The 26,974-nt window shown below is 45.7% G+C and overlaps 1 protein-coding gene across 7 annotated transcripts in view; it reads right to left on the reverse strand.

Moving 5' to 3' along the window:
* The window catches only part of TMEM94 (transmembrane protein 94), a 64,144-nt gene that overhangs the window by 10,097 nt on the left and 27,073 nt on the right, over positions 1-26,974 (reverse strand). For 3 of the 7 annotated variants that reach the window (XM_090061146.1, XM_090061147.1, XM_090061152.1), the window contains 19 exons: positions 24,210-24,329; positions 23,027-23,154; positions 22,322-22,458; positions 21,464-21,666; positions 19,469-19,620; positions 17,878-17,980; positions 17,422-17,508; positions 16,823-16,939; positions 12,659-12,715; positions 10,591-10,695; positions 9,792-9,956; positions 9,197-9,406; positions 8,646-8,961; positions 7,457-7,630; positions 5,320-5,422; positions 3,463-3,680; positions 2,205-2,386; positions 1,867-2,005; positions 679-794 (listed from right to left, as the gene is read on the reverse strand). In XM_090061146.1, the coding sequence (XP_089917272.1) occupies positions 679-794; positions 1,867-2,005; positions 2,205-2,386; positions 3,463-3,680; positions 5,320-5,422; positions 7,457-7,630; positions 8,646-8,961; positions 9,197-9,406; positions 9,792-9,956; positions 10,591-10,695; positions 12,659-12,715; positions 16,823-16,939; positions 17,422-17,508; positions 17,878-17,980; positions 19,469-19,620; positions 21,464-21,666; positions 22,322-22,458; positions 23,027-23,154; positions 24,210-24,329 (2,832 nt within the window). Of the gene's footprint in view, positions 1-678; positions 795-1,866; positions 2,006-2,204; positions 2,387-3,462; positions 3,681-5,319; positions 5,423-7,456; positions 7,631-8,645; positions 8,962-9,196; positions 9,407-9,791; positions 9,957-10,590; positions 10,696-12,658; positions 12,716-16,822; positions 16,940-17,421; positions 17,509-17,877; positions 17,981-18,897; positions 19,094-19,468; positions 19,621-21,463; positions 21,667-22,321; positions 22,459-23,026; positions 23,155-24,209; positions 24,330-26,974 lie in introns of those variants that run through there. The other 4 variants (XM_090061148.1, XM_090061149.1, XM_090061150.1 and 1 more) reach the window with 4 other exon arrangements.

A 26,974-nucleotide genomic window follows, 5' to 3' on the forward strand; every position in this document is an offset into this window, starting at 1 on the left:
AGGGCATGCCTATTGGGACTCCATGCTGACTTGCAGTGTGTAATGTGTTTGGGAGCTATGTGAACTCCACAGCAAACCAGGTGAAGTTTACAAGACAGGCTTGCTTTCTCTCAGTGCTGGCCTACTGCAGATTTTTCTGAATCTCTGCTTCCAGCAAGGTACATAACTTCTGCCTTAGCACATCCCTGCATTTTGCCAGCTATCAACCTTCTGCTGCATAAAGCCCCATCTCCCAAGCCCCGAACTACTGGAGCTGAGCCACTGCGGTCTAAGCCTGGGGGAGGAGAGAAGATGCTTGTGCTAGCATGGAAACACCTGTGTATCCCAATGTCCCTCCCAACACCTGGGGTGAGGCTAGGCCCCCCCAGTGAAAAGAGATGAGCTTTGCTTCTCCTCTTGTATGCCTACAGACCTACATGCATGGCCTCTCACCTCTTCAGTCACCTGGCATATTTAATCCAGCTAATGCAAGTCCCTGAGAAAGCTAATAAGGAAAGGATGGCAAAGGGGGCAGACTCAAACCACTTGGGCAGGCCAGTCCTGCATGCTAACATGGGAGCTATCAAGCAGGGCATTCACTAATGAGCAAACGAGGCTTATGAGTAGGAGAAGCTCCTTGAGGGCAATGACCTTGTCAATCACAGAGACACTGTACAGTGGGCAAGGAAAAAGCCTCACCCTGTTGCAGTCCTCCAGGAAGCTGGGGATGTCACTGTCTGTTGGCTGAAAGCTGATGAGATCTGAGTGCCCTTCCTCTTCCATTAGCAGCAGCCCCTCCACATCATCTCGGGAGACTGGCATGAAGAGAAAAGCAGTATGAAAATAAGCAGGTGCCCACCTATGCCTACCCCATTCCCAGCCACATGCCCCTGCAACATGTTCTCATTGCCCAAGCACATGGCACTGCGGAAGCCTGGAAAACACAAGCCCTGATTTTCTAGGTTAGCTGCAGGCAGATCCCACTCAATCATCCCTAAAATAAAATGGGTTGGGATGACTAATCTGCTCACAAGCAGACGCACGAGCCATGTCTCTCAAGCCTTTTGATACACAACAGGATGCTGGCTCTGCCTCTGCCTCTTCTCACTGATCACAGACTTCTGGGGGCGGCGAGGGAGGAGGAGGGAAGAAATTCCAATTTAAAGTAAAGAAGAGCAGCTGCAGCAAAAATTGGAACTGCAAGTGAAGAGCTGCACAGCAGGTGACTGCAGGCACAGACGTGGGAACCATGTGCTCAGTAGCATGCATCACGATTACCATTATTATAATTACAAGGGAAGGGAGGATGGGCTCCTGGGCTCAACAGCTACACAGCACACTCACAGACCCCCACGCCAAGCCTAGTGGTGGGCTCAGAGTTCTGAGGGGTTTGGGGGCCTGGGTTTTCCTTCTTTTCACTCAAGAGGCCGTGTGTATTTTTAGTAAGCCACCAACATGGCTTTAGTGGGTATATGGGAAACTAGAGAATAGGTTAAACTGAACTGCCCTGAAAAATGCTGAGGGTTGCCAAAATGGCTGCCTATGGCCATAACCACCAGTTGACTTCAGCATAAATTGGTACAGGGATCAGGGCATTATCTATGTTACCACTTGTAATGAAAAGCAACTAAGACCATTCACTGTTGGCAGACACTTGGCTTTGCTCTTCATTGAGATCCAACTCAAACATACCCTAGAACTCTGACTTAACATTGGGAGAAGCCACTGAGTCACTGCTGGACCTTACTTCAAATCAACAGCCTTAACAATAAGCCCTGGCTAGAGCGTCCTGTCTTGCCTACCTTCTACCAAGTTTGTTAGCTGTAGGCTGACCCCCCTTACACCTTCCATCCTACATCCAGCTCCCCCCAAGGGCAATTCGCTCACCCTGATGCAGGTCATCATGCAGCGAGCCCGCGTGGCTGGGGCTGGAGGGGGGGATCTCTGAGCCAGGCACGTCTCCATTGGGTGTCAAGGATATGTGGCAATTCCAACCAGTCTCGAGACCCATCTTCTCCGCAAATACCTAGGGAAGATAAGACACGGATGATGCCAAGGGCAAGGCCTGGGAAGGCAACATGCAGGGGTGCCATGTGTACTTGAACATGTGCCTAGGGGACTCATGAGGTGGCTGAGCAAGTAACACTCAGACTGCGAGGGATGAACCCTTCATTTAGTCATGCAGGGGCCAGGCAAGTTCAGAGGAGGTGATTAAGACAGACTACCTTGCTCTTGAGCTCATCCTCCAAAGAAAAGTAGACAAAACGAATGCAGGCGTTGACCAGTCCATCAATAAGGCGCACAATGTCTAGCCGGGCCTGGTACTGGGAGGAGACCATTCCCATGAAGATTTGTCCGCTCAAAGCCTGGATACAATCCTCCTTCTCCATCACTTCCCCGATCCCTTCTTCGGGCAGGTGGATAACACATCATCACAAAGAGACACAAATGACCACATGTATGGGCAACACGCAAACATACATGGAGACAGACATCAAGGCAATATGGTGCCATGGAGCCAGTCACCCATATACACAGAAACATGAAGACACACATGTACAGATGGGTGAAAAGACGTGGAAGGGATTGCAAACACAGAATCAAGAAGGAAAGAAAAAACGAAAGAAAAGAAAAGAAGAAAATAAAACCCAGGGTGCCAATCAGTCACAACAAACCAGGAGCAGGTGGGGGCAAAGAAAATGGGCTGAGTCATGAACACATGTATTTAAACATCCCGCACTGTGCTTAAACAGCATGGTGAATCCAGCTGGAGCTCAATGCCATGAAAGCAAAGGGGAGCTGATCCAAAGTAATTGAATCAGCTGCACTCTCTCTGGTGACATTGTGCAGAAGGTTTAAACTGGGGAAGGTTCCTTTACCCCCCTTGGATCAGACTATGATGAACATGACTTCAATGAAGCACACAGCAAGAGGTGCTGCTGCAGCACGAGCAGGGGTATAATAAAGTATCACGCACAAAAGCTGAGATCTCCACCTGCAGGCACTCAGAGCATTCTACAAGCCCTCACTGATTATACCTCCCTTCTCCCCCATGAAGCCATGTTGCCCCCACATTAAAGAACAGGGAAGAGGGGCACAGAAGGGTTCGGGCAGAAATTTTTCATAAGAGCCTCTGGGAGTTGGGGACTTAATGTCAGACTCCTGTGAACATCCTAAAAGATGTGACTTCCAAAAGAGTATAAGCACAAAGGCAGGCCTGGAACGCAGGAGCCCTAAATCTCAGTTCCCTGAGACCAGACCACCGTCCAACATAACTATTGTCTTGTAAATTTAGCTAACTTAAACAGAAGCACACTTGTGAGCAGTATAAGTGATTCTTTCCTTTGCAGTGGTAGCTACATCCAAAATGTTGAGTTCTCAGCTTCCACAACCACTACTGGGAAAAGAGGTTGCTACTACTCTAGACAGGCTGAGAAGCTGCCACCCAGCAGCAGAGCCTGTGGAAAGTGAGGAGACACCTACCATCAGAGCTCCAGCTGTTCCTCCGGCTACTCTGTTTGATGGGTATAGTCCCAGGAAGTTCACAGGATGTGAAGATGGCATTCTGTCCAGGAACCTGTACCAGTTCTATGCACTTGCCATTCAGCTGGGAGGACAAGGCACAGTGCATTGGCTTGTAGGCAAAGGCAGAACAATATCCTGAGAGACAGGCTCGCTGGTAAAAATCCAAGACTTTCTTCCTATATGGAAGAGACGAGACAAAATAGCAGAAGCTATAAGAATGGTGCTATCATTCTAGCACTACTCAGAAAGCTCATTTCTAGAGGAAGTCACTCGTGCATGGCTTTTGCACCAGTCCCTGCTGGACACAGGTCAGAAGTTCCAAGAAGTCTTTTACTTGTAACTTTGGTCTCTAAGCTGCAGGGGACAGAGGGTAACATGAGCAGGTCTGATCTTCCACAAGGGGCAGCGATGCACACTGTGGGGGGCTTGGAAATCTGTCTTACTCAACACAGCTGTGAAGCATTTGGAGCTGCCTATGGACATACCAATTCTTTATATGCCTGTCCGATTACTGTAAGGAGCCTCCCCTTATGACTACTACACATGATTAAATCACCTGCAAGCAGACACAGGATGCTTATCAGCTTACACTCAAGGGTCAATGGCACAGCCACTGACCACAATGCTCTGGACTGGCCTCTAACTGGGTTTGCTAAGCAGTTTTCTCCAGAAATGGCTCAGCCACTGTAAGGGGTGAGGGAAGAGCAAGGAGCTAATTAGGACTTAGTCACAGCTCTTTGATAGGAGAATCCAGGTTTCCAAACACATACACAGAGGGATAAGACAGGCCTAACTAAGCCTTTCAGTAAAGTAGACAGTTTCTTTTAAAGATCCTTTTTCTTGCTACGCTCTATCCTGTTCTCAAGAGTATACAGTGCTTTGCTCTGAGAAGGCTGTCGTGGGTCACCATGTTCGCTACTGGTTACAGCTCCCAAAGGGAGGAAGAACAGGCAGCCAGCCAGACCCAGCCAGCAACTAAGCAACCAAAAATGTCTCACAGGGTACTGCCACCTACCACCTGGGCTGGGAGGGAAAAAAAAGTCACCAGATTTCACCCGAAGGATATAAAGGCACAGACACCGAAGCAGTCAGAGGTGCAAATGCTCTTGAACTGTGACAATATGAATGATCTGAACAGTGTAGTGACATCAAACCAACACTGTTAGCAGAGAATCCCCTTCAGGGCACTGGATCCACAGCGGTATTTAAAGTTACCCTGTCAACATGCAGTCATGGGAGCAGTTCAGAATTCCTTCTCTATTTCCAATTGGCAGCAATAATGTTAAGCCAGGCCAGAAACGCTTTTAGCACAGATTTTCAATGAGGTCCTAGGAAAACATACATCTAAAGCAGCAGCAGGTCTTTCCTGCAGCCTGAGGATAACCAGATGCAGTAGGGCAATGCAATGCAGTAAAACAAAGTCACCTCTGGTCTGTTACTCTAGAAGGAAAGAGAAATGTAACCTGTAGATTAGGATGTGATAAATACTGGTATTTGACGTTATTTGAATTCTTGGTCAGACTGTTAGAAGGTTTCATTTATAAGAAAACCAGAAAGGACTAATAAACAAGGATACATTTTTAAATGGGTAACTCTTAAGAGTCCCACAGGTCCCTTATAAACATCCAACATCTTTTACTGTTTGCTTATAACCAGCTCTAAAAACAGAGCATTTATGTTGATACTGAGTCTATATAATCTATGAATACCTATAAAGTATTGGTAAATAGAATCTGAACACAGAGTCACCACATTTTTTCTGGCCATTCATTTTGAAACAACAACTCAGGCACGCCTCAAGATAAAGCCCCCTACCTGTCAGAGCCAGAGAGGGGGTAGATATCGGTACCATCCCAGAAGTCTGTGCAGGCTTCAAGGATGATGTCAGCTGTCCCATGAGAAAACATCTGCTCAGTGCCTAGGGGAAGAAAGAGTCACTTTTTCACTTTTTGCAAGTTCTGAATCAAAAAGTTTCCTACCAGCCTCTCAAATGGCAGTTAAAACAGAGTATTCCACAATAAGGCAGACTGCTCCAATCTACTCCATTCCTCCCCACTGGCCACATCGGGAGGTTTTCAGCTGCTGAATAGGGACATTTTAAGATGGGATGATGACTGCGAGGCCATGCAGTTGGTTCCAGGAAGCTGGTTCCCTGTAAAGGCCCTCCCTTTACAGTGCTCAGTAATCTTCCCCCTGCAGTAGATAAGGATCCAGCTTGCTTCTGAGTCCAGTGCAGGAGTAGGGAAACCATTCTTATACCTGGGTCTGGGGAAGTGTGTAACTGGCAGTAATGAAGTACTGGGATGAAGTCAATAGCCTAAGGGCTTGTTTACCCTCAAAAATTAATCCAAATGAAAGCGGATTGTCAATTAAAAGTGAATAATTGACTAACTCTGTGTTTAAACAAGTCTTAAGGAACTGGAAAGTTAAGTTGAACAGTGAAAGGCAATTTGATAGCGAGAGCCATATAACCAGAGCCTGTTCCACACAGGATGATGAAATCTGATTGCCGGGGGCATTTCAGACAGTGCTAGACAGAAGTTCTAGAAGATGTATAGTAGGAAACAACCCCTGCAAGGAAGCAACTAAGATTCCAGTGGGTCCAAGATAATCCATGTCATTGTGGCTTTTTCACGCCTGATCCACTGTATATAGTAAGCTCTACTGGGCCTGGGTGTCACAGGGTGCCTCAGATCACTATGGTGTCAGTTATCTAGTGCAAGACCAAGGCCCAAAGGATCAGAAGACAAGGAAGGAGGGGCTGCCTTCCCTCCAGTTCCCACTTCCCATTCTCTTGTACTGAAATGCTAACATTATATGTAGCTTTCCCTGTTCCCTCCTTCAGCAGCTCATTGACTCTTGCCTGCCTGCTCCCTGCTCTCCTCCGATAGCTTCAAAACTGATCTAATGAAAAAAAAAATCACTCTCAAAAGAAAGAGACCAAGACTCTTTGCAGGCACTGCTGCTGAGTGCAAATACTTGTGCTAGCTGGTGAAGTCAGGAACCAAGAATAGGCACATGTACAGATCAAGTAGGAGGCCTTCGTGTCCACTGGAAGATTTTCCAAAACATACCAGTGCTCTCCTTTCTACCATAAATAGCTGCCACATGCCAACTGGAGCAGCATAACAAACCTCCAAGGCCAAAAGGAGCTGCAAGTGAAAGAGAGGCTTGTCCCAGAGACACAATGCAGTGCTTGTGTGCAGCTTTGGTCTATTTTCTTATGTAAACCTTCAATCCTGCCCACCTGGCAGATATCCCTGCTGTGAAAGAGGAGAAAGGAGATGCCCACTAATCCCTGCAAAATCTATACACAGTGTAGGGACTTGTGGGTAAGCAAGTGCACATATACATTCTCATTCACACAGACTAGCAGCTATATTCCTGCTTCCCTAGGTTACCTTCCAGCATTTACAGGGCCTTTGCAGCCTATGGCACTGTCTCTCCATGGAGGTTAATGCCAGAGACAGAGCATGTGCACACCACTCTGAGAGACACTAGGTGGAACAGATTCAAATACCACTGATGGCTAAGCCCCCACCCCTTCACCTTCCCAGCCTGGATTAGTAAACTACAAAGTTAAATAACAGGGATGGGATTAGGCTAAAAATAAGGGCTACTGCTCACTGTTGCTTTCTTGCTTTAGTTTTAGATACACAATATCTTCCACTCAACTCTGAGAATAAGATTCAAAGGCTATTCACAAATCCCATCTTCTGTAAGTGAAACGGGACCAGAAACAAACCCCCCAGCATGCTACTGCATTGTACAATGGGTTTGGTTTTTTTTAAAGTTCACACATTCCTCTGGGGCATCTTGTATTGGTTGTGGGCAGAGACAGGAAATCCATCTACAGGTCTGTACGAGCTGGCAATTGCTAGCCTGCTTTTGCAAAACACTCCCCATCTCTCCCTCACCAAGTTGAACCTCTGCAGAGGGGAGGCAGCCTTACTGGTCGTGGTGTCCTTAACAAAAAGGTTGATCATGTGACTCAAGGGCGGTCTCCTCTTGGTGATGGAAGAGAGTTTCCCCAGCATTGTCTCCTTCACCACCTCATCACTTGGCAAACGGTACATGGCTAAGTAGTTCTCCTGCTTGAAAAGGTCTTTGGCACCAGGTGTGAAACCTGAAATGTGACCACAAGGGTGTGAAGGATTAGACACAACCCACTGCAAACCAGAGATCTCTCCTTACCACTCCACCATCCCTTCTGCCTCTCCTGACCCTTCCCCAGTATAAAATATACTAAAATCCATGACCTACCCCACAATTTAGGCCAGCACTAGTCTGACGCCAGCATGAGCCAAGAAATGGGGGTCAGAAGGGAGGTTTACCTAATCAACATGCTTCTATCCTCACCTTGTGCTTGTACACCCAAATACTCTGAAATCTACTGATGAAAGCCCAACAGAGGAGCTGGATAGTGGTAGTGCTGAAGTCTTCAGTGTTTCCAGTTCATCTGGGAGAGACAACATAGCCCAGAAAGGAGGAACCTGGGACACTGGGTTTTGGTTATAGCCGTGTTGGTCTACGGACATAGGACAGGAAATTGAGAGCTCTCTAATTCTAATCTCAGCTCTGCCACTGACCTGTTGCATAACCTTAGGGAAGTCGCTTAATGACCCTGTGCCATCTGTGAAACAAGGACAAAGATACCACTCCTCCTCACAGGCTTAGGATCCCAGTTACCACTGCCTGTTTCTCTGTAAAACTCAAGTCTAAAGAGTAGTCTCAAGACAAATATCAGGAGGGACAATACTCTCATTCTCACTGATTTTTCTTTACCTAGGGAAAACGCTTATTCAGCTCTGCTGCTGTGCATTACAAGGAGTGGCATGAATCAGAACAGTACCAAGTTTGGTTGTTACTGATTGGAAATACTCTTAGCCATTTCTGTTTCTCAAGGCCTCAGCACTGCATGCAAACCTACCAGTGGTGCCCTCTCCACTGACAGCAGCAACAAGTCTGATAACAAACCTCTGCACTATGACTGAGGATAGGACGATCTAAGTCAGATCTGCACGTCTCCTGTCCCAGCTAACAGGTTTTGGTACACTTCAACAAGCCAGCTGGCTCAATAAGAACAACCCCAATGCTTTGTTCCCATTTCTCTGCTGTCTTCTCCTTTGGTTCTCCCTTACCTATTAGCCTAGCAAGCTCACAGAGCCCCCAGGGCACATGGACAGGCAGCACAGCATTGTGGGTTTCCTGCAGGGCAATGTTGCAGAGGTGGTCAGAGAAGCGACACAGGCGCTCTGTCACACTGGCATTGCAGAGGTTGAGCAGCACATTCAGGCCCAGAGGCTTAAGGGAGTTCAGGTGCATCTGCCAGTTGGATTCATCAAACTGGATGCAGGAGGGGTTCTGCTGGTCCTGGGACAGGCTGAGCATCTCAAGATGATAGTCACACACAAAGTCTTCGGCCTCACAGACCAGACCCTCGGTGTCACCCCCCGCCTGACGGGACACACGAGGAAAACCTGGTTAATTATAGAATCTCCAATTCCCTTCAGGCCCCTTAGCATGTCAGCCTCAGACACAAACAGAGAGGAAGAGTTCAGCCCCTCCTCCCCTTATCAACTGGGACAGCCTCTTTCCTTCTGTCCTCCAGCTCTGAGCTAAAGGAGGGAATCTCTTTTAGTGCTCAATGCAGACGGCTCAGCTAATGGCATCCTGCTTTTATAAGCTTTACCTGGGCTGGCTCCTCCTCTCCACCCTCCGTGTCCTTGCTGAAGCTCACGTTGGACCCTGACGGATGCTTGCTTCTGCTGGTTGGCTTTCTATGCATATGGGCATCAGAAGCCTTTGGAGTGTCACCAGACCAGTTGTTTCTCTCCTGCTCGTTGGTAACGTGGACCGCATCTGTCCTGGAGCCCGAGAGCAAAGCATCCCTTTCATGGGGCTGCAAGAGATGAGGAGACGAATGGGAGTCAGGTGCCAACTGGCTGATATGTGAAATGTCCACTGCTGGCCAACATCCTAAGCCTGTTTTAAACCAGGATATATTGGGTTGGGGATGGCCTCTGGGCCACTACTGATGTAAAGTCAATTCTTGCCAGGACTGAATGTCTTTAGGCATTCAAGCAGAGGAGTACCCACCAGGGAGTCTCCTCCAGGAGTTCAACACCTCAGACAGGCAACATTGTTCAAGATATTCACCCCACCTGTGAGAACCCTGCTTCGGCACCATGCACTGCTTGTTACACACCTGCAAGCCCTGTCAGATCATGAACCACAGCTAGTTATAACACCAGGCTCGAAGCAAATCCAGTGACCCCCAGCCTCACCTCCTCTTCCATCTCCGGGTGGCAGAAGGAGCGCGTGGACAGCTCATCTGTCAGGTCTTCGTGGCTATCGTGAGGGGGCTCCACCTTCCCACTGAAGAACAAAACGGTCTCCGGACTGGGATTTGGCCAGGACAGAATCCCTTGCTTGTCTACACAGCAAAGTACCTAGAACATGCCAAGACATCCCACAACACCCCAAACATGCAAACTCAACAAATTGTGTCAAATGTCTAATCACCCATATAAACAGCACAAAGCTCAAGTGGGTTTACAAACACAATGAAAGATAGACAAGACACCCCCTGTCAAGCAACATCCTGGCTTAAGAGACCACTCTGAATGTTCGCTCAAGTGATCAGAGCACAGCTCTGCTCCATCTGGGTTAGGGGGTCACTTACTATCGATTCATTTGTAACCCTTTTAGAACTAACCATAATAACCAGGAACAAGAAGCAAAAGTTGTACCTACTTCACCAGCTGGCTCAATGAGACTTGCATGAAGCTACTGGCAGAGCCAAAATTACAACCAAGGAGTCTCGACTCCCTGCCAGGATAAATCCTGGATCCTCAATGATCATCTAAGCATTGCTTTTGTCAAAGTGTGCGCGGCAAGAATAGGGGCTCCATGTTATTTAAAGACAGTTATAAATGTTCCAGAAGGAAAATAAAACCCCAGGAGAACCTTACTCAGCACTGAACTGATTGCCCACCGCCTTGTTTCTCCAAGGGAAGAGTGATGTACCAGAGTGACTGAAGACAGTGATGTGTCCACTTTAAGGTGCCCTTTTTTGATACTCACGGTGACAGATCCCAGACTGTGAAGCAAGCTGGAGGTAAAGCTCAGCGTTGGAGATTTGCCTTTTAAAACACACAGGAAGTGGCTCCAGATGCAACGTATCATTTCCTGTCAGAGAAGCAGAGAACATGTGACAATTAACTGATTCACTAGGGAAGGATGGGCAGAAAAAGTTGTCAGAAAAAGATGTAAAGTTACACATGCATGGCTACAGGTTCAGCCAGCAGAGACACTTCCAGACAATCTGCTCCTAGGAAGACAGGACCACAAGTGACAGTGAGTTAAAGTTCTCAAAGTGAAGGACATTCCCCTAGGTGGGATTCAAATAGCAAGCTTATTCCTTCGATAAGGACTCTGTTGGGGCTATCACAGTTCTTCCAAAAACACAACTGGGTGGGTGAAGCTGGTGTTGCCTCTTAGAATCTTTTTTTCTAACAATTTAAGATGAGTGCTCATGAGTTTTCACCTTGCATTATTACCCATCTGCAAAACACTGAGTCACTCAGGTGAAGTAACTTGCCTGAGCTCACCCAGTGAGAGTCAGCAACAGATCTGGGAATAGAACCCAAGGTCTTCCAACCCCGTCTCTTGCTACAGGCATGAAAGGCCAGTCCAATCAAAATGTGATCAGTCTGGTGGGCAACTGAAGTAAGGGATCTCTGGAGGTCATCTAATTCAACCCCACCTGCTCAAGGTTTGGATAAGAATCATCCTGGTATCCCATACAAGTCTTCACCTAACCTATTCCTAAAACCACAGAGTCAACCCCACTACACACCTACAAAGCACGTTGCCCAAGGACATTGAAAGCACCCTCGCGTGCTGCAGGGCGAAGAGGGCTGTTAGTGTCCTGCTACTGCAAGGGCTGTTTATGTTACACTGCAGACTTTAAAATGCACTTCTGTAATGCTACCACCTGCAGCACTGCCCCCAGGCCTGAACCCACTATGACTTAAATGCTGTGGTATAGAGGCCATATAGAAACATAGAAAAATTAAATCCCTCCCCAGCCTTAGCTGCAAATGCAAATAGAAAAGCTTGTGATTAATTCAGATGCTTTTTTTGCAGCCAGTGTGTTCGCAAAGAAGAGGAGGAAGGAAATGGGTCTGTGAAGGCAGGACAGTATGCTCAAGCCACTACCAGGTCACTGCTTAAGCTCCAAAATCCACAGGTCAGTTGAACTGAGGCAGGCTGGTAAGGAAGTGTTCCAGCAATGAGGACAGGAGGGCATGGATACACAGGGCAGGCTGTATGTATCAGCAGCAAGGGGACAACAAGTAATTCTGGTGGTATCTAGGGATTTCTAATTACTCTTGGAGTCCACCTGCTTCCTCAGAAGAGTGAGAATCCTAGTGCCAGACTAGAAAGCACAGTATCTGTCCCACTTACCTGTTTAATAGAGGCAACATGGTTTATAGAAGGGCTAGATCCAGGCCCCCAGAGAACAGCTCCTTTCAAAGTCTGCCTGCTCTGGCTTGGAAGTGTTAGTGAAGGACATCAGCCCACTAAGAAGCTGGTGAAACAGGATCAGAATTTTATGCTAAATGCCCCACACCCCACTCTTCACAATTAGCCTCTGGCAGAGCTCCTCGTGTCTTGCTGTTGCTGAACAACCCCTCTGTTCATTAGCTTGATTTGATGAGGCTTTTTCACACAATCTACATTCTGCGCCAGCCTCCTGACACATACCAGTACATCTTGTCCAGCTACTTCACCAGTGAGAAGCAGCAATTCACAGGACTTGAAACAGCAGCTTTCTCCAAGACAGGAAGCTTGATTTCAAAACATCAGTACTCTAATTCATGGCCATTTGAAGGGTGCAACCTGAGTTCAGATCAGTTTATCTGACCCCTGGCCTGGAGTGCAGTCATTACATTGGAGGAGGTGTGGGAAAGACATGCAACCTGCATGCAGAGCAAAATAAAGCAGCAAACAAGAGCACCAACAGGCATCTGACACCAACTGTGGGGATTCAGTGACAGAGGGATGGCAAAGGGTTTATAGAGCTCTGCAGTGAAGATGGAAGAGAATGCAAAGCTGGTTAGACATACAATGATAATACTAATAGTACCTGAGAAGATACCATCTCTGTGTAGCTACTGAGAGTGTCCTCTGAAAACTTAGCCAGCTGCAGCAAAAGAAGAGATCAGTTACTATAAGTATGGTCAGAAATGGTACGTGAGAAACCCCTCCCCACCCAACACTGCACCTTCTAAGAAGAGCAGAAGGAAGGGGGACTCTACTTGATAGGAATGGTTATACCAGTGCAGATCATATGTCCACCAAACCCAGCACCATCTCCAGCAGCTTATGTCATTACGTGTTTGTTAGGCACAAGCCAAATGATTGGGGCTGTATCTAACAGAGGAAGGTATGGTTCTTCACCCAAAGGGTTAAGAGTCTAGAGACAGACACTGGCACTTAGACCCAGAGAAGGCCCACTCGTAACACGAGTATTTTGGGGCAGAAGGAGGCAGTGTTCAAACTGACAGAGGGCAGAAATTATGGGGTTGGTGAAAACAGGGAGTTCAAGAAGTGATTTTAAAAGGTGGGTACCCAGAACACAGGGGACAAGGTAGGAGGAGGGAGAATGAATGGGCTGCAAGGGTAGAAAATTAAGGCAGTGATGTAGACAGGGAGAAGCTGTGCAGAACTCAGAAGGGGCAAATATTTTAAATAACAAACTTCCTAACTCAAGTTATTGCATCCACGGGAATTCAACACCAGACCTCACCCTGACAGAAAAAGTGATCACAGAACTAAAAATTAGTGAATGCTTATAGGTCAAAGTGGTCATGTCTTGACTATACCACTTATGTGTAAACAGAGTAAAATCATAACCAATTACATACATACTCAGTGCTTTAAAAAGAAAGTGTTTCAGAAAGCTGAAAACAGCTATGTGGCAAAGCTGGGAGAAAGAATTAAAATCAGATAAATGAATGATAACTGGGAACAATTTTTGAACATATCAGATGTCCAACAAACCACCATTAAGAAACCCTAGCTTAGGGTAGAAATCAAACCAATAATAAAAATGAGAGAATGGAAAAATGGAAAAAAAGAGAGACAGAGCAGTGGATGTAAGTTAGAATCTAGAAATTATACAAAACAGATAAGGAAAGAAAAAGGACACACAGAAATATTTACAATCAGAGTTAAGGGCAACTAGGAGACCTTTTAGTTAGTTTGTGTAAAAATCCATCAGAAATAAAAGAATCTCTATCAATAGTATTTTCTCACTGCTAGATGGAACTAGGACTACTGTCAATAATAACACAGAAAAAGCAGAAGTGTTAAATAAATAGTCCTGTTCCATATTCATATCATATTCAAATGAAGAAATACTTTCTATTCCAAGAGCAGCTACTAATTATCTTTAAAATCAGCAGGTCTGGATAAATTGCACCCAAGTTCTGAAAAACAAGCTGCCTGAGGAACTCTCTAGACTGTTATTGGCGATTTTCAACAAGTCTTGGAACAGTGGAAAAGTTTTAAAGGGATAATAAACAACGTACACTGTGCCAAGGTAATTAAAAAGGGTGAGCAGGATGGCCTAAATAATTATAGGCCTGTCACCCAGAGTTAGATAGTGTAAAATGGATCAAATAATGAAATGGTTGATATAAGAATGGATTTTTTTTAAAGCTAACTAAGGGTAAGATACCCTCAATCAACCCAGTTTCATGGAAAATAGACCTTGTAAAATTAACTTGATATTTTTGACGTGATAAAAGGTAGTAGTACTAGAATGCTACAAAACCCAATATGGCCTGTACTAAACGTACAAAAAGCCTGACTAAATGATATGTCTTACAATGTAACTGGAAACGAGGAATCATCATTGAACAAGCATGTTTCTACTAGAGGCCTGAACAAGGAGCAGTTCTTGTCCCTATATTATTTAATATTTTTAGCAGTGACCTGAAAGAAAACAAGACATGGCAGATAAAGGTTGCAGGTATACTGGAAGAATAGTAAATAACGTAAAAGGCAGATCACTAAGCCAGAGCCACCTACATCACTAGGTAAATTGGGTGCAAGCATGCAATCTGCATTTCAATATGACCATACGTAGAAAAACAAAAAATGCAAGATGTACTTATAGGAAGGGGGACTATTTCAGGAAACAGTGACTGGAGGCAGGGGTCACTGTGGATATTCAGCTCAACCTAAACTGACCCTGCAACACAGTCTTAAAGGTCCAATGTGATCCTTGGATGTATTAACTAAGAAATGACAAGTAGGAGTTGGAAGGTTATATTATTCTGAATTTAGCACTGGCATGAACATTACTGATTAATATGTGGTCCCATCCTGGTACTCAATTCTAGAATGATGATAAAAATGGGTAGATGCATAGAAAAGTCAATAAAATTATTAAAAGATTGGAAAATATATCTACTACTGAAGGAGTCAGTGTCCAAGCTATTTAGCGCAAAGAGAAGGTTATGAAGTGATTTGATCACAGGCTATAATTAGGTACTCAGGGAACCAGAATATGATAAAGTACTCTTCAATCTGGCAGAAAAAGGCATAACAAGAATTCAATGGCTGGAAACTGAAGTCAAACGCATCCAGACTAGAAATATGGTGCAATCTTTTAACGGAGAAGAGAAATAAATAGCTATTGGAATAACTTACCACAATTGTGCTAGATTCTCTGTCCTTGAACATTTTTTAACTCAAGATTGGATTCTTTTAGAAGAGATGTGCTCAAAATTCAACCACATTTATTGGCTGCAAAGCTGAAATTCATTCAGCAAACTCCTATAATTTGCACTCTCCACAAGGTCTGACAAAGTGATCTCAATAGTCCCTTCAAGCCTTAAAAGTCTACAAATCAAGAGCTTGGACTAGATAAGGGTAGAGGAAGGCTGTGGGAGATGAGGGGAGGAGAATAACATGGTACTGATGACTGGAGAGGAAGAAGATCTTACCTGCTACATTCTGAACCAAGTGGAAGAAAGGAAGGTGGAAAATGAAGAAGCCAAAGAGAAGACTGCCCTAGTCAAGGTGCAAGTGACCAAGGAACACCACAAAGCTTGTTCTGTGGGACAAGGAGGAAGGACCATGTGTAAGAAACCACGGAGAAAGAACTGGCTGAAGTGGATGGACTGCTTGGACACATGGGAAGAAGGGAAGAGATGGAAAAGAGCACACTCATGATGCAAGCATGGGTGATGGATGAAAGCAGCATCAATGGCAATGGAGAAGGGAAGACAAGGAGCTCCAATATCACTCTGCCAAAGGGCAGATCCAGGGAGAGAAGCTGAGTGGGCAAAGGGCAAGAGGGGGAACCACTCAAAGGAGATGAATCAGCAGGCTAGTGCTACTGAGGGATGTAATCTCTGTCCCACTCCAACCTACAGGATACAAGTAACTCCCATGGATGTGACTGAAACTGATGCTCAAGGGAGAGAGTAGGCACCATAGACTAATGCCATGGCATCCAAGGAAGGACAAAGTGTCAGGGAAGTGAGGAACTGTGTCTAAGGCAGATACTTCATAACAGAGGTTAGAGGAAGGCAAGACCACTGTAATGCACCTGACCAGTACCACCACTGGGAGTGGATAGGTAGGTTTCTGATGCCTATCACGTCATCAGCTTCTGCCTGACGAAGTTCATGATTTGAACCCCACCAGGCTCTACAAGAAAAAAAGAGTCCCATTAACACCCATCCTCCAGAATGAATCATCTCCTCCACAAGAGACTTCACTTAGTCCTAACTTGCTGCACTAAATCACACCCATCTCACAAGCCCCAGGACCTCAAGAAATGGCTCCCACCCTACATGGAAGAGCAGCACCTTAAAGAGGAACTTGGAGCACTCAGCCACTTCCACCAAGTAAATTATCCTTAATTATAACCACTACATTGCATTTATTTTCATTTAGATTTGCATGATAAGGTACACAGCTCTCTACTCGTCCATAGAATATATTTGTCTTCTGTGGATCTCTTGAACTGTGTAATCATCTCCCAGGAAAACAAGCTGAAGCCTCCCATCCTCCTTGGGTCATTTGGGACTAAGCAGAAGACCTGAGTGTGGTCTGTAGGAGATCATGCTGCACTTTTCCCTAGGGAGATAAACTAAACAGAACCCAGGCACTGCTCATCCGTATTATTTTTAATCATTCTGTGGATTCACCCACTAAACAAACAGCCCACTGAGCCTCTCTCTCAAACTTTCACCACCCTGAACCCAACAGCTTGATGTAAGAAGATACTTACCAGTGAGGTGGGTGAGGCTTTGCTCATCTGTGCCAAGACTCTGGCTTCTCCACAGGCAGTAGCAAGAACCCACAGGACAGGAAAGAGCAGCGGCAGGATGGGCAGGACACCATTCACCTGAAAATCCATCCCAGGTCACCACCGAGGCAGAGAAAAGGCACAACTAGACCTCAGCCATGCCATGTGACCTCCTCTTTGATGTTTCAGGAGGATAGATGGAGGCAATAACAGGAACAAAGGAGCAAGATATTAAGGACCAAAAAGGAGTGCAAAGCAGTGAGGAGCACAGAAGTTAAAGATACACATGTCATTTGGGGATTTGCCACCAAGAAGGCAGCCAGAAATTAATATGTACTTGCAATCACTTTTCACACTGGACTTGGCATCAAGCCTTTAATATGGAAAAGAAAAATTCTTGAGCAAACAGCGTACAGCCCACCCTGAGGGCAACTGTAGGCAGAAGGTGCTGTTGTGCTCACTGCTCCTCAGAGAGCTTACCTGTGACCTGGATGAACAAGGAAGAAGATGCTGGAGGACAAAGGGAAGTGTACTCTGGTTGGGGAGGGAGTGGGGTTGGGCTCAATATGATCTTCCTTTACCTGCAGCTGAAGAAGGGTGTACCGCCAGGAAGCAATTCCAGGAGCCTTGAAAATGAAGCGCACAGCATTGGTGATCAAGAAGCCAGCCTGTCATTCCAACAGAGAGACCATCAGCAAATCACTCCACTTGGAACAAGAGAGTCCCTGATCCCTGTAACATTTCCTGGTCTAGAAAAAGCCTGTAAGACACAGTGGATTTGATGCTATATTTCCAGTCTTCACCCCCATTCTCACAGCTAGATAAAGGCTGTTCACCTATTTTTCACTGTACTTCTCTAAGCAATATAAAGTAAATGTAAGGCCAGCTGTAAGAGTTGTAACTTCCCATAAAGGCTGGAACTTCTCATTGAAGGCCAGAGGTTCTTAACTTCTAATTGAGCTAGTCCTGACTTGCTTATTTGCCAACTCTGGAACAACACTGTCAAAAGCAATAGGGACCTTAAAAATCAGACTTACCAATACAATAGGAACAGCATACTTCAGCATCACTGACTGCACTGTGAACCGCTCATTATCCAGAGCTGTCACAGGACGGGACAAAGCCATATCCAGGCACCATCTGAAACAGAGACTAGTTAGGAATCCCAGCCAACAGTCTCAAAGCCCTAACACTGCATCTTTCAACACTGTAATCCACTTAGTTGATCTTGATCAGAATAGTGTCTCCATTCTCCAGGACTGGGAAAAGGTTGATGTCCCAGAGACCCAAAGCCAGGTATTCCATTTCATTTAATGCTGGGAAACATTTAAATGTTAGTCAGCAGGCTCTCTGTGGCTACTAAGCAGGTGAACTGCAGCTTTCAAACTCTAATCTACACTTCTGATAAGAGAGGAAGTGCCAGCTGTTAAGCCAGGCAGTCAGAAGCCAGCTGGCCAGAAAGGTGCTGGGTGACAGATTAAATCCCAAGGATGAATTAGTTTATTCTAAAACAAGAGGCAAGGATTTCTTAGGGTGATAACTTCTAGTGCAGTGGTTCCCAACCTTTTTAGACCGCAGGCCGGAAGTGACCCCGGACCAGCAAACTGCAGGCTGGAAGTGACCAGCATACTGCAGACCGGCAGCCAACGTTTTTTTTAAACTAGGCAATGTTAAGATGCAATGTTAGGGCTTTTATATACAGTATGAAAAAGAGTTGACTGCCGGTCTGCAGTATGCCAGTCACTTCCGGACTCCCAGTCTGGCCGCTAACTCTCCTGTGGACCGGCAGCCAACCCTTCACGGCCTGGTACCGGGCCGCGGCCCAGGCGTTGGAAACCTCTGTTCTATTGGACCAACTAGGTACTTGGGATAGTTTTAGACAAGCTCTTGAATGCAAGACATTCTTCCTCAGGTCACCTAAAACATCATCCACAAAAGACCTACCCTTTTGTAGCTGAAAGGTCAGTAGTGTTACAGAATAGATCATTTCCCACACAGTTTCTCAAATTGCACTTAGGCTCACTGCTGAAGCAAACTCAGTAATAATGATACTCTGCCTCATTGCCAACTGCAGCCTGTCCTCACTTCTTCCTTTTCTCATCCAGTAGCTAGCATTCCCTTTCTTGTAGATCCTCTCCTTTTGATGGTGGTGGAGGTTAACATTTTCTACAGATCCACACCCAAGAACCCATGGTTCAGAGATGCCACCCTTGGTTAGAGGGTTGACAGATACTTTTAGTGTGATCGCCAAGTCTGAAATGGAAATTTAAAATAATAATAAAATTCTAGAACATCATATATAAAAGTAGGGCCAATGGTAAGGCTAGCCATCAAAAACATGAATTCTTAAATCTCCCTGCCAACATCCCAAATTTCAACCTGCAAATGAAGAGCTGAACTAGGAATTTCAAAAGCACGGCTTTGTGCTTCTACCTGGCTTAACAGCTGCTGAGAATAAGTGAAGATGTCCAGCAGAAGTCATAGCCCCAGAGGTCCAAGAATTTAATGGAAAAAAGAGGTAACGTTGTCTGTTGAAAGGTACCCGGACGGGACTGGGAAAAACTGATGTAAAGCTACAGCTCGAATCAAGGCAAGCTGCATAGACCTTTGGAACAGTGTTTAGCCTACCGGACATTATCTATCACTGGGGTCTTCAAGACACGGAAGAGACGATACAGCTGAGGATTCTGAGGTCCTTTCTTCACTCCTCCTCTTGGGGAAGGTGGAGGAGAGAAAGGGGGAAACAGGTCTCCTGGCTCCAGAACAATGTGCTCATCATCCTGTTAGTAAATGAAAGAAAGGGAGAAAGAGGGCCCCAAGGCTGCACCATCATTGCCTCAATGGAAACCTCCTGAAAGGTACTGGTATTCTGATGCAGCAAGATTATTCTCACCGTAAGTGACCCCCCCATTCCTCCTACAGTTCACTCTCCCAGTGCCTTACAATATGGTCACAAAATGCAGCACTTACCCAAGAACCTAACTATTGCACACAGCTATTTCATATGGAGTGGAGTGGAAGTTACAACAAAAAGCAATGAAAATAACTTAAATAATTTCTAAATCTTTCTTGCAAAACAAAGCACTCCATCTTCCCAAGGGGTTAGTACTTTACTTCCAGACTTAGAGGGTTCTTATGTTTTATTGCTTGTACAAAAAACTAAATCCTGCTCTTTGTGCCCATGGAAGATTCCCAGAGTGCTTTTATGCAAGAGCAACAAGTTAATTCTCATGCCATAGCCAAATCTCAGTTCTCTAACTATAGTAATTCCTCAGTCTAAACAAGATATGACATTTTTTCCCTTACCTCCTATACTAAACTGGTATGGACGAACAGCTACTGTATTCCCATCCAGATGCAAATGCTTATATGCAGAGGCTGAGAATCCATGCTAACTCCCTTACCTACCACCTCACTGGAGTTCAGGAGCTTAATTATTTAAATGTTTGTGAAAACTATGTGAGCTCCTTGACTAAAAGATGCTTCAGAAGCATCAAATGGGTTTTTTAATCTTTTTTCCCTCCAACACATCTATTTAGGAATGTTCCCCATATACCATTACACATTTCTAATCTAAGCCTTCTCTTTGTTATGTCAAAAGTTTCTGTTTGTACCATCAAATGCATCCTGTTCAGTAAACGCATCTTCCCTTAAGTTTCCATTCTCCAAGAACAGCTTTCAGAGCAAAAAAGGAAAACTAGACCTCATTGCCTCTTTTGCAACATTATTGCTAAGGGCAAAACAGAGCATATCCAAGCATGATGAAGGAGAGGTTTATAAAGCAAGAGGATGTTTTTAGTTTGTTGTTATCCAGGGCTAATTATGGAAGCTAAAATGTTGCCCAATGTATATTCCCTCCAGTACTGGCCATTCCCCCACCTTTCAAGATTCCCTAAAATGATTATGGAGCCTGAAGATTTTATCAGCAGCAGCTGCAAGATTTTATAATGATCACTCTAGACAAGAGATCACTTGTCCAACCTAAAAGCCTAAAAACATTTCCCCCTGCTCAAAAATCATTTTTTTCCTTAGATCATAATTCCAATGCTCTGCATCCACTTTGACTCCACATATCCTGTACTTTCTAAAATAAGAGAGCAGTGGGGTGAGGGCCAATACAGACAAGTCTGTATTTCTCCATATCAAACACAAAATAAAATTTCCCCTTTTTCATCCAAAGGGCATGCTCTCCACACCTAGTACTGTGTTAAATTCTCATTGATCTCATCCCGAGTTCTGTCCGCAAAGCAAGAACAGCAAATCCACAGAGAGGAGTGCTTGGAACAAAGTCTCCTTTAGTGACAGTGATTTTTCTGCCTCAGGTCCATTTTCTAGAACAACAGCAACACCAAATGTTTTCAAATAGGAAGGTACAAATCCATTCACGTGGGTTTGCAATGATCAAAACATAATACACACCCTCCTGTCCTGGGGGAGATAAGTATCGTGCTCTGGTATTATTTGTGTGTCTGTGCTGTTGGATTTTTGGCAGGGCTGAGGAGGCAAAGTAGGAAGAAATCAAATGCACACCAAGAAAACTGCATGCCTAGTCAACTGGCTACCTGCACAAACATCCATGGAAACAATGGTGACAGATGAGAAAAAACAGGACAGTCGAGTTACCTTAATGCCCCTCAGAGAGGCAAAGGATTCCTGTCCTGGTCTCAAGGCAATGATGTCTCCCTCTACCAACAGGTTGACAGGTAGGTTGACAAGATGACCATCTCTATAAGCCCAGTGGAGGGACCAAGATGGGGCATAAGGCATGTGAAGGTCGGGGTACATGGAATCTGGCCACTTTACCTCCTTGCCATCTGTCAGCATATCTGAAAGTGTATGGAATGGAGAAGCACATAAGGGAAGAGCCCTGTTGGAGAAGACTGGTGAGCATCAAGGGATTTGCATCTCACTGTGGTAAGCAAGCTCTTCAGTACTAATCCCATACAGTCCTCACAACCCTCTGTCATTACCTTTTTCTACAGTCCATCTCCTACAACTATCCACAGCCCATTTCCACCACAAAACAGACCCCAGGTAATGCTAAGTTAAACCTAAACTAGTCAAAGCTTAAGAGCACGTCCCAGAAGTCCCCATGCTGAAAGGACTGCTTTGTCCCTTTGCCAGGCACAGACTCCTCAGGGCTCTTGCCCTGGTTAAAAGGGTTCCCATCTCCCTATCTCCTGTGGGGAAGGGGTTGTCCATAAATCTCTCTTCTCTCACCATTTGCTGGAAGGAAGATATATTTATGGAAGGCTCTGGGTCTGAATTATTCCAGTGCAAAGACATAATGGCCATCTGCCTTACAATGTGAAGGTTTGCAGCACATGGCGATATCATGGCTCAAAATTCCCCATCTAAAGGGTGCAAGATGGGACAAAACTAAACACAGGTAACAGAAGTCCTCAACTTTGGACAAACGTCTAAGAAAGGAAGAAGCTATAGCTGACAATACAAATGGGAAGTGAAGGAGAGAAATTTCACCGTTTATCTTATCAATGATGGTCTGAAGCCTCCTTTCAACCTCTCTGCACTTCAGCCTTTCTTGCCGCCCAATCAGGAAGAGGTCCAGGAGGAGGAGGAGGAAGAGAGCCAGGGCATTCACGATCTCAGCACCTTGGCTTTGTGGGGCGAATGGAAAGAAACCAAAAGACTGTTGAGCAAAGGTGCTAAATACATTCCCCACACTTCCTAAGTGAAGATGCACATGGTATTGATCTTTTTATCTCCCAGACTTAGCTCTTCAAAAAGAACAGAGGCACAAAGGCGTGCTTTGGTTTCCATCAGAGAGATCCAGGATCACTTACTTCAATTAAAAAAAAAAAAAAAACCCTTACAAAAATGCCACCAGGGAATGGTAAGGCCCTGGTGACTGGACTCTGCACTTTTCCACAAGACAGCGCCAGCCCCAGTGCAGCTCCAGAATTGTCTCATCGCTCCAAACCCAGGGCATTAGAAGAATTAGTAAACTGCAGGAGGGGCACGTAACTCCTAGCATGAAGGGCTCGTTGTCCTGTTGGGAACATCTATGGAACTGAAGGGCAGTTGCATCTCCAAGTACAGGGGAGATTAACCAACTCCCAACAGGAGTCTTTGCTGTAGACTTCTTCGCAGAAGTCAACTACAGGCACCAACTCTACAGTTTAAAACCAGCCCCTTTCAGTCCACTAGGAAAGGCTTTTTGCTTACCTCCCTTGTGGCTGGCTCCCATAGCAGCATAGTAGCAACACCGCTGCCAGCAGCATTAGAGATGCACCCGGCCAATGGAAACAGGAGCAACGGTTACCATGGTACAGGAAACTGCTCCTCCACACCTCCTACAAAAGGAAAGAGCCTCAAAGAGAGTTGGCGTGAAGAAAACGCAGATGCAGCTCTTTAAAAAGCAGAATATACAAGTGAGAGGAAGGCAGCAGTCAGCAAGAATCACTGGGGAGTGCAGCAAAGTTTGCAAAAAACCCTCAAAAGAAGAAAGCTTCCCCAGACAGCGCTCATCTGAATTCGAAAGCACCAGCAGTTGTTTGGATGCCTGGTCTGCCTGAACACTGGCCGCCTTGCAGCACTGAAACAATGAAAAAGCATCTGTGCCAGGCTGCCCTGTTTTCACTGATCCAGAGGAGAGAACAGCAATATTTTCAACTGTAATTATTACAAACAAAAACACTGGAGTTTTGTATTCAATGGATAGGCCACCCAGGACATTGTGCTAGGCTTCCCAAGCCTTTCACACCCCCTGCCCCATGCCAACAACCCCATTCACCTACTGCAGAAATGATTTTAGAGCCTTCTTCTATAGGCATCATTTTCAAACACAGCCAAGCCCTAATTTTACAAATGTCTTGAAGGCAGGGGCAAGGGGTAGCCCACATCCAAGATCTTCCTAACACTAGCAGGAAAGACTGACTGACCAGAAGCACCAGCATTTGCAACTCTTGAGCATCTTAGGGTTGAAGTTAAGCTCCTGTAAAACTCCACAAGAGTCCAGCTGCAGAGGAGATCCATGCTCCCCCAATTCCAACCACCAACCGCCCTACTCCCACCCCTTGAAAAGTGCTAGGACAGTAGGGAACAACATTTTTGGCAGACGTGACACAAATTAACATCCTCCCCACGTGCCACCCCTGATCCTCGTCCTGATCTGCTGCTCTGCTTTCTGTTCATTTACTCTGTAGTCCCTGCCTGATCTCCTGCTCTACCTGCCAGTTCCCTTCCTGTTCTGTTGTGTGCCACACTAAAACTGCCCAGACCACTGGCGGCACTCATGCCACAGTCTGGCCACCCCTCTTCTCAGAGCTGCAACTGCCTTTCAGTCAACCCAGAGTCATAGTCTGAGTACGGGAATAACGCATAACATTGTGATTTCTTTGTGCTTTACCTTCCATGAAGTCACCTTCTTCCTCTCCTTCTGATGTCCCTCCAGCAGTGCTGACAACTGGTCTCGCAGGACAGTGAGGGCTTTCTTTGTGGTCAGGCCCAAACTTGAGGTGATCTCATTCTGGGCAGCAGAAAACAGTCCATTTAGCGCTTCACTCATCTTTCTTGGTTTGTTCCTGATGCCAAGCATGCCATCTCTGGAATGCTTTGAAGTCCCCTACAATAATCTTCTCACCCTCCCATGAACTGCTGACTAACCAGCTGTGCGCTGCTTGCCTGCTCGACTCACTAAAGCCAAGCCAACTAAAGCACACTGCTGAACCCTCAAGCAAATACTCCAGCACAGCAGATCTGCACAACCAATCAAGGAGTCAAAAGCATCTGACTGGAAAAGGTTTGAATTGCTAGGACTTGGTAAGGAACTACATGTAGTTAACCAAGAGCAGGTTACCAATGATCTCCAGGCAGCTAGCCACCCTAGGTGAGATAACCTCTCTGGGGTGATAGACATGCAAGCCCTCAAGTCCTCTCCATGCCATTTTCAATCAGATATAAAAACTGTCCACTTACCCACAGAATCCCAAATCTGAGACAAAACCAAAAAGAGCAACACATGATAGACAACTGTGTTAGAATCTGTGTCACATGTGATGCGTTTCTTTAGCATGAATATGCTTTAGCACCTCCATGTTATTACCCCCAGTTGTATAAATCAAGAAAGGGATGAAGAATTCGGGGAGATGAACAAGAGGAAGCATGGAAAGACATGAGTGGGAGGAAAATGGAGAAGGGGGAACTGAGAAGTTCTGGCTACACCCCAGAAAGATTAGGATGACCATATGACTCTGCAGCAGCAGGCTACTGAAAGTGGCTACAGAAAGAGAGGACAAGGGGCCATTTGATGACAACAGACCTCATGTCACTCCTAATTAAAAGCTCACACTTCCCTGCCACATTCCATGACTGTTACAATCAAGCCTTAAGGAATCTGAGGTTGTTTAGTTTCAGATCCTGGACAGTGGGTTTGTGAAGAAACTGTTGGATCAGGAAATAGCCGTGCTGTTGTAGCTTTTCTCCATTAGATATCCAGGCAGCTCTGCAAACTGGACAACTGAATTGACAATTTGAGAGCTGATTTAGCAGTGTATAGGAATTCAGTAGCAAAAGGGGATACAGAACTGGTAGACAACACAAAGCACAATGGAGCAACAGAAAAGAAAACTCTTCAGGAGTGCATGTAGAAGGGCTGGTGCAAATGCACTGGAGGCACTAACATGCACTACAGCACGTGGTGCCCCTCACCTTGAAAAAGCTTAGGTGAATTTCACTGCTTACAAGAATAAAAGAGTACTTACATCATTGGCCTGAACCCATCTCAATGGAGATAGGCACCATGCAAATTCCCTCTCCCGCTCCAGAGCTCTGCCAATGCAGCTCCACCGAGAGCTCAGTTTCTCCTGTCACTGCAGTCACAGGCTCAGCAGGTAGCTGTGCCAATGGACCTCTGCCTCAACCTGCAGCCCTCCCACTGTTCAAGATTCAAATGCACATGCTCACAGCTCCACAAGGGCACCTCAACTCTGATCTGCACCACTCTTCCTATTCCAGACCGGGATGATTCTGTGATGTGCATTAACCTTTCCAGAAAACTAAACCCGAACTATTAGGGTAACTTATAACCCAATCTACAATTTGAACCTGGGTCTGAAAAGATGACATCCTAATGCTCCAACCTAGGTCCCCTCCACCACCCAGCTACCTCATCTCTCCTGCCCTCTTTTAAGAAGGTGAAGACTCATAAAGCATTTTGCAACAAGCAAAGCAGAAAGTTCATACAAGAGTGAGACAGATGATGTGGCTTCAGTCACAGCTTTGATAGAACTAAAAATAGTCCTGCCATAATTTTCATTCGCTCTGGAATTCATTTTCATTCACTGGTTCTAGGGATTAGAGGAACCGGTTCCACGTCTCTCTTGGAGGTGGCTCGGGTAACATTAATGCAGGGCTAAACAGAGGAGTCTCACAAAGATTCCCAGAGGGGAAGAAGGCAGGCAGCTCAGCTGGCCTTACACGTGCTATGACTCCAAGGGAATGCTGAAAACAGGAGTGCCGGAGAAAGGAGGAAGTGTGGGGATAAGTTTCTTGTTTGGGGCACACCAATGCCTTCACAGAGAGGGGTACTCATTTTCCCAGCCACAGGGCAAAGACTGACAGCGCTGCCTGCCACTATACAGAATAAAAAGTAGCACCAACGACACCAGCACAACCAGGCACATTCCAACAGATACATCCATAGGTTTGGGAGAAGACCGGGACCTTAGTGCTAACGGGTGCTGTCCATGCTTCAGTCTAGTATGGACACAGCTTTTCTCTCTATGGAGAGAAAAGGTCTATGCTGTGAAGGAGAGGTGGGCGTAAACTTGACTGGGTGGATCCCTGAGCTACCTGCAGCCCCTTCCAAGCGTGGAGGGTGAACACTTCTATTGCTTTGCCTCTAGAGCAGTGCATATGTGGTGCAGGGCAGGGGTACAGAAGGAAGAGGACCTCTGAGGCGAAGTCAGGAGGCTGTAAAAATTGATAAAAGGAAATAGCATTATGATGTAGGAGAGTGGGGATGAAGAATAAGAGAGAAGGATCATAAAATATACATTCCCCCACCTCAGGGAGATGCTGAAAAACACAGAGCACTCAGGAGAATGTAGAGCACTTTGCTGATGCAGTGACACAGTTACACTTAGGGAAAGGCTCCCTGCAGACGCACAGACA

The sequence above is a fragment of the Crocodylus siamensis genome, chromosome 8 (genome assembly GCF_052110815.1).
Source record: "Crocodylus siamensis isolate JL-2025a chromosome 8, ASM5211081v1, whole genome shotgun sequence".
In the NCBI taxonomy this organism is placed as follows: domain Eukaryota; kingdom Metazoa; phylum Chordata; order Crocodylia; family Crocodylidae; genus Crocodylus; species Crocodylus siamensis.